Source organism: Electrona antarctica (genome assembly GCF_951216825.1).
Source record: "Electrona antarctica genome assembly, chromosome: 7".
Lineage (NCBI taxonomy): Eukaryota > Metazoa > Chordata > Actinopteri > Myctophiformes > Myctophidae > Electrona > Electrona antarctica.
This window is the reverse complement of record NC_136812.1, coordinates 52,122,472-52,130,425: the sequence shown is the minus strand read 5'-3', so window position 1 is coordinate 52,130,425 and position 7,954 is coordinate 52,122,472. Positions and strand designations below refer to the sequence as shown.

At 44.3% G+C, this 7,954-nt stretch overlaps 1 protein-coding gene across 1 annotated transcript; it reads left to right on the top strand.

The window, feature by feature from the left end:
• Window positions 1-5,241: 5,241 nt before the first annotated feature.
• Window positions 5,242-7,041, top strand: LOC306926316 (sodium-dependent phosphate transporter 1-B-like; the record flags this gene model as incomplete). Its single annotated transcript, XM_079505584.1, has 1 exon — window positions 5,242-7,041. The coding sequence occupies one exon, from the start codon at window positions 5,242-5,244 to the stop codon at window positions 7,039-7,041; it is 1,800 nt and encodes a 599-aa protein (XP_079361710.1).
• Window positions 7,042-7,954: the final 913 nt, after the last annotated feature.

Sequence of the window (7,954 nt, the reverse complement as noted above, 5' to 3'; positions counted from 1 at the left end):
GATTGCAGTTGTGTGCAAGGTAACACTTACACTCACATTTATATACACACACAGTGCTCATATCGTCCCTGTTGTATTTGCTAAAGATTGTTTCACAAAAGATTATCAATTGTGTCAACATTACATAAGGACACATGCACTTTATTTTTCCACAAACACGAAGGCCTGTTTAACATTTCTCCTTGTGTGAAGGACTGATAATGAAATGTTCAGCTGAGCCGACGCGACAGAACAGCAAACAGGCCAAGGGGATATTATACATTATATAACCAGTAATATAATGACAATAATACACAACGTTGACATGAATCATTCATCATATTTATTGTTTGTAGTGACGTTTAGGTGAATGATAGACAACTTTTTGAGTACTTATACTTAGTATTTGTGATCTACATTATTTTGGTGGAGTTTTTGCACTCTCATTGTGTGTGCGTGCGTGCGTGCGTGCGTGCGACAATATATCATTTACCAACGGTGCTGTTTTGTAAAGTAAATTACTTTTTATTTGGCAATTAAGTCATGCAAATCTGTCTGTTATCTCATTTGCAATAAGTTAATAGGCAAAATTATTATTATTATTATTATTATTATGATTATTATTATTATTATTAATAATAATAATAATAATAATAATAGTAATAATAATAAGAATATAGTTATTGTTATTAATATTAATATTAATATTATTATATAGTTTTTTTCCTTGCAGCTGTCAGAGCCCAGGACAGTGTCAAAAAACTAAAACATGGAACTATATATAACGGCGTGAAGCAGACAAATTACCTTGTGCCTTTTTTGCACTTTTGATTTGACAAAATATAGAAAGATATGTGCCCTTTTTGACAATGCTGCTGTAGGATAACATCATTGTATCTGCACATATTTGTTCACGCACAAATAAGCTACCGTATGACAAGACTCTAACTCTAATGCTATAGTATTACTTATTATTACCATTACTTTGTTGTGTATTATTATGTTATTATCACAATTCTGCACAGTCCCACCAACATTTGGCTGCTTTTACAGTATAGTGCAGGTAGTAAGTAAGTTACAAAACACTTCTTGGTTCTCCTGTCTTTTGAATCAAAAGAAGAATGTCATGACATTGCTATGTGTCAGAACCATAGAGTATATATATAATAGAGACTGAACTGGCGCGAAGCTCCGCCCCCCCAGCTATTCATGTCAGTGGAAGTTGCTCAGTGGCGTTTTGAAGCACCCGGAAGACTGCCGGAAGTCCCTCCCAGGACCTCAACTTTGAGGTCCTGAGTGACGTAGGGCAACTGAGCGCTCGACGTTAAAGCCCAGCTGCACGGGGTTTCCCGGTCATGAATCCACGGGTCCGCCTGTAGTCCCTCCTCCTACCACTAGGACCTAGAGCTTCAACGTTGGAAAGTCTGCCTGCCCCCTTGGTCAGAACAGAAAGTACTTCTGTTATACCCGCTAGGAGGTTTACAAACAGTAAGCAAGTAATCACATGTATTTAGCAGCTTGTTGAGACTTGATAAGGGAAGATAAACATGCTTGGTACAGTAACATGATAGGCCTATGTCATATTTGTTTTGTAATATTAAGTAATGATTGTGCACCTTATCTAATCGCCTTACAATCCATTAGAACCGTTTTTTTTCTTTATGTTTAATAAAAGATATGCTGGCGTCAGCAGAAGACAAGGTTTTATTTTTATTTAATTTATTTAACCTTTTATTTAACCAGTAAAAAGCACATTGAGACTGAAGTCTCTTTTACAAGTGTAGTCTATGGCAGGGGTTCTCAACGTTTTTGTCCGGGGACCCCCGGAAATGCTTTGGCAATGTCTCGGGACCCCCGCCCCGCCCCCTCCCGACCCCCAATATAAATTGACTGCTACAATAACCTTAAACCATTTTGGGCGGGAACCCCTTTTGGTGTTTTAAGCATTGTTATAATTTAGCTATTGAAAAATAGCAGATCTACAAGCTCATAGCGCGCCACCGAGTGGCGCGCTACGAGCTTGTAGGTCTGCTATTTTTGAAAAATCGTGAAAATAAAATGTAAAAAACCCCCTTTTTTTTTCTTCTTTTTTTTAAATAATTTGGGGACCCCCTAAAATATTTTGGCGACCCCCCGAGGGGTCGCGACCCACGGGTTGAGAACCCCTGGTCTATGGTGTGAACCTGCCAAGAGAAGAGGCAAAATAAGTGACACAGCTCTGCCAGTATAACAATAAATACAAGACAATAACAGGACAAACATGCAACGCTCATAAATACAGTACCCATACCGAAGAAGCTCAAAGGGTGAACAGGAACGTCTAATTACGCAACCAATAAAGGCTAATAAATAAAAACTAAGCAACGAAATTTGCTAATAAACTAAAAAGCAAAAGAACCAACATTTGCTATACGTCAAGGCAGGAGCAATGTCTGGGAAGTGTGCCCATGGCAATCCTTTTAAAGCTCACTAGGGGAATCACAGAAGCCAGTTTGAGTCTGGTCTGTAGGTCATTCCAAGACCATGCAGGGTCCAAAAAAAAGCTTTTTTCTCTCCAGCCTCAGATTTTGTTGGGGGCACGACGTAGCGCAGCCAAGCATTTGATCTGAGGTTGAGAGAGTTTTGGACAAGTTCAAAACAAAATGTAAAGTGGGAGATTACCAAGAAGGGCTTTATAAGTGAGAATATACCAATGTAGCAACCTGCGAGACGTTCATAAAAGCAGAAGTATAGAAAGAGGTTGTTTATTTGGCTCCAGAGTAGTATAGATGAGTATAGATGATTTGAGGCATTTTTGAATGATGAATTTGGTGGTCCATGTGAAAGTATTTTGTATTGTATTTCTATATTCAGCTCTAGTGTAGATTTTGTCCTAACACAAATTCCCATTAACAATGAGATGAGAATTTACATCATATGTGTCTGAGCAAATCGACATGTTACGTCATGATGATGTACGATGATGAGAGCGCCCCTCACCTCACACAGGTGTGATTATTTTAAATAGCGGCTGAGAAGGATATGCGGGGAGACCCCTTTGAACAAACACTCTATAACAATAGGCTACTATCCCAATAGTTCACTTTTTTAAAAACCAATATATAGCCTATAGCCTATATTACTTTACAGCACCTAAACATGTGTATAAAGTTTAAACTGTTAAAAATCACACCTGTGTGAAGTGAGGGGCGATCTTATCATCGTACATCAGCATGCATCATCTCATACTGGCCAATCAGAATTACTGTTGTCACAAATTTACATCATATTTGGCGGACATTTGGCCTAATTTCTCCTTCCATTGTCGATGGCAAATATGAGACCTGTGGGGACAAGATGACGTACATTGTCTCGCTTTTTTTCGTATTGTATGTGCGTGTTGAAGACTCCCATGTTCCATCAAGTGAGGCTTGTATTACCGCATCACTCCTACTCCTTTTTTGATGAATTGAACAAGGTGGACCCTCTTGTAAACAAGTGTAATGCTTTATTGGGTCGTCCACTCACAGTTAACAGTCTTGTATTGAGTTGTGCTTGAATTGTACTGTAATTCTGCAAACTGTTAATACATATTTCAATCAATCAATCAAACAAACACACAATCAGCTGCTCTGTAGAACACTCCCACCTGCTGGACATATCAAGTATAGGCTACATGCAGCTCAAAGAGAAGCTCATATTCTGGTAACAGGATATGGTAGGTGGAATGCATGGGCACCTCAGTGTAAAATTGGCTATTTTTCCAAAATGTATAAAAGAGATAAATACTTGGAAAAAATAGTTTTGAATTAAAATAAAGTATACATGATGAGAACATGCTTGAACGTTCGACAATAAGGTCTAATATTTCTACAATCGCTGAAAATGGCTACAAAACCTGTGTATCCATCATGTTGGGGCATAAACAAGACGTTGAAGGATACAATTAAGTCTGATTGTGATGTGCCGTGCATCATGTTCACATCACGTAAATGTTATATTACCATTTGTTTTTCTCTCTGGAAATAAAAACGTCTGGGTTTCCGAGGCTATATTACCATTCACCATGACCATTTTTGAGGGGCGCTAGCCCCTCCTATATTCAGCTATTAGTGTAGATTTTCACCTTACACAAACATTCAATTCCCATTGACAATAAATGGTAAAATAAAAAAATGGTAAATGGTGCATTTTTATAGCACCTTTATCCAAGGCGCTTTACATTGTGCATTACATTCACCCATTCACACACACACACATTCATACACCGATTGCGGCGGAAGCCATGCAAGGTACCAACCAGCACATCGGGAGCAATTTGGGGTTCAGTGCCTTGCCCAAGGATGTAGACAGGAGGAGCCAGGATTCGAACCGACGACCCACGGATCATTGGACGACCTGCTCTACCTCCTGAGCCACAGTCGCCCCACAATGAATGGAGAATTAAAATCATAGGCCTATGTGTCTGAGCAAAAATAGACATGTTATCTCATGATGATGTACGATGATAAAAGCGTCCCTCACTTTACACGGGTATGATTTTTTAAATATTATTATTTTTATATTTTGGACAAAATAGACAATTTTACATTGAGGTGCCCAGATGTCCCAGTGCCACATACCCTGTATCCCATATTCCACTTGGGGTATGTGGTGAAAACATTGATGTAGTTATAATATTCTATATAGCCTTTAATACATTCCATACCATTATTTGAAAGGTGTGGGTCAGTATACTGTATAGAACATGAAGGCTTCTACAGAGCAGATTAATTATGGCTATGAGAGATTTCCTAAAATGTTATCCCCATGACGCCAAGCTGTTATTAGACCCAATCTTGTTTGTGTTAAACGGCATAATGTTTATCGACGTTTCCTGCCATAGCTTGATGATGTAAGTTGTGTGTCACGACTTGGTGTTTGTGACATATGGGCTGACGTCACCGTGTCGATGCGTGTGTTCCTTAAAATGCAGATCACAGTCAACCAGCCCTCTTTGTCTGCGAGCAACAACAGATAGTAAGCGTCAAGAGCTGAGAAGAAAGAAGAAAGGTCACCAAACCAAACCAAACCGAACCGAACCACCAAAGTTATTCTTAAAGGGCTACTTGGTCTTTTTGTAATCATGTCAAGTTGTTTATCATAACCTCATAAGCTCAGGCTGGGCTTAATTGCTGGCTAAGCATCTTTTGAATAGTTGATCATAATAGACTCCAACTCTGTACTGATTAGGAAGATTCATTCCCATTAAGATTGTATTAACGGTTAGTCCATTCTGCAACCATGGTTTCAACAACGACGGCTACAATTCTACTGACGGGCACGGTAGTAGCCCTAGCCATCCAGGAGGGCCCGATGACGCCGTACCTTCCGCTACTGATTGCTGGCTTCATCGTGGCCTTCGTTCTAGCCTTTGCCGTGGGTGCCAACGACGTCGCCAACTCCTTCAGCACGGCCGTGGGCTCCGGAGTGGTCACCCTGAAGCAAGCCTGCATTCTGGCCTCCGTGTTCGAGACGCTCGGGTGTGTGTTCCTCGGAGCCAAAGTGGGCGCCACCATCCGGAAGGGCATCATCGACATTAATTTGTTCAAGGGCTCCGAGGAATTGTTGATGGCCGGCTCCTTCAGTGCGATGGTCGGTTCCGCCGCGTGGCACCTGGTCGCCTCCTTTTTCAAGCTTCCCATCTCTGGAACCCACTCCATTGTCGGCGCCACCATTGGCTTCTCCCTGGTCGCCAACGGTCTGCACGGGGTCAACTGGCATAAACTCGTTCTCATCGTGGCGTCCTGGTTCCTCAGCCCTCTGCTCTCTGGTGTGATGTCAGGAGTTGTTTTCTACGTTGTGCGCAGGTTCATCCTGCAGAAGGAAGACCCCGTGCCCAATGGACTGAAGGCCCTGCCCGTCTTCTATGCCTTCACCATAGGAGTGAACGTATTCTCCATCATGTTCACCGGCGCTCCGATGCTGGGATTCGACAAGATCCCTTGGTGGGGCGACGTGATCGTCTCTCTGGGCTTCGCCGCGCTCACGGCCGTCCTGGTCTGGTTCGTCGGCTGCCCATACCTGAAAAGGAAGATTGAAGTGGCGGCCGCTAAGCCCCAGCCCGGCAGTGTCCCCGATCAAGAAAAGGAGGTCAACAAACGGGTCTTGGACGGCCAAGCCGACGCCGCGAATCTGGCCGAGGCCGACAACGGCATGCCGGTTTACGTCCCCGGCAACAGCTACAGCCAGTACCATACTGTCCACAAGGGCTCGGACCTCCACCGGGACCTGATGCATAACAACAACAGCTACACCTCCTACGCCATGGCCATCACCGGCATGCACAGTGACCTGAAGCACAGGGAAGGCGTGTTCCGTGCCTGCGAGGAGGGCGACGAAGGCCCTGGTTCGGCCGGCCTGGACCGGAAGCTCGTCCGTGTGGACAACCACGACATTTACGCCAGTTCCGAAAACATGACCCCGGAGGGCATGGTGGAGGGCCACGTGACCCTCGACATGGCGAAAGAGGAGGACGACGGCGACGGCAACGGCAACAACGACAACAACAAGCTGGAGAAAGACAGGCCCGAGGTGGCCACCCTCTTCCAGTCCCTCCAGATCGTCACCGCCTGCTTCGAAGCCTTCGCCCACGGAGGCAACGACGTCAGCAACGCCGTCGGCCCCCTGGTCGCCCTGTGGATCGTGTTCTCGACCGGCTCCGTGGTGTCGAAGGCCGCCACTCCCGTCTGGCTGCTCCTCTACGGCGGCGTGGGCATCTCGGTGGGGCTGTGCGTGTGGGGCCGCAGGGTGATGCAGACCCTGGGCCGGGATCTGACTCCCATCACGCCGTCCAGCGGCTTCAGCATCGAACTGGCCTCGGCCCTGACGGTGCTGTTTGCCTCCAACGTGGGCCTGCCGGTGTCCACCACTCACTGCCAGGTGGGCTCGGTGGTGGCGGTGGGCTGGCTGCGCTCCCGGACGGCCGTGGACTGGCGCCTGTTCCGGAACATCTTCATCGCCTGGGTCTTCACCGTTCCGATCACCGGCCTCATCAGCGCCGCCATCATGGCGATCTTCACCCACTTCATGCAGAGAAAATGAAATATATTGCTTAAACCCAACGTTTTTCATTTCAAGGGCGCACAGTTTGATGCATTCGGCCCACAGAATTGAATACAATGCGTTTTATCTCTGGGTTGCCGAGTAAAAAATCTCACAGACCTGTAAGAAGAACCAGTGGCTTAACCAGGAATCAACATCTTGGTAGATCTGGTCTAATCGGAAGCATGAGCTCAGTTCGGGCCTCTTCCCAGGTTGGCAGAGCACCCAGGATTATACAGCTTAGGCAATTTGAAAGAAATGGATTACAAAATCGTGGGATAAAAAAATATATAAAAACAAAAAACAAAATATAGCTGCAAGCAGCGATAAGATGTGACCAAACAATATGCCCTTTTAGGCTGCTCAAGAGTGCCACATTAGGTCACCCAGCGTTCGTACCACGGACAGACAAGGCATGAGTTAATTCTGTTCAAAGTGCCTGTTATCCCTGCTTTCATACATGTACAAACTTCTCTTCAACTGGGATTGGGATTTCAGTAATGGTCCATAGATTGTGTTTAGAAAATGTCACGTAAATTGCTCAAAACTCCCGGCAGAAAATCAGGTTTAAGCATTTTTTTTAAACTGCTCGAAATGGTGGAAAATCTGAGGGCGGAGCTTACTGGTCAAAGTGACAGATGTGTTCCCCATGAGTCAAGGCACAAGTGCCATGACCTTTGGCTAAACGAGGTATGAGTTATGCCTGTTCAAATGTTTCATTTTTAAACAATTGCTATAGCGCCCCCCTTTGGCCAAATGGAGTAAGACTGGTTTCAGTGCTATTTGGCATGACCCTCTACCATACTGTAAAATTTCATGTGATGCTGCATGTATATTACAGGCAGAAGAAGAATTTTCATAAAATCTACTCCTGTTTTTTTGTCCATAAATTTCACGTGTAGAAATGTTCGTG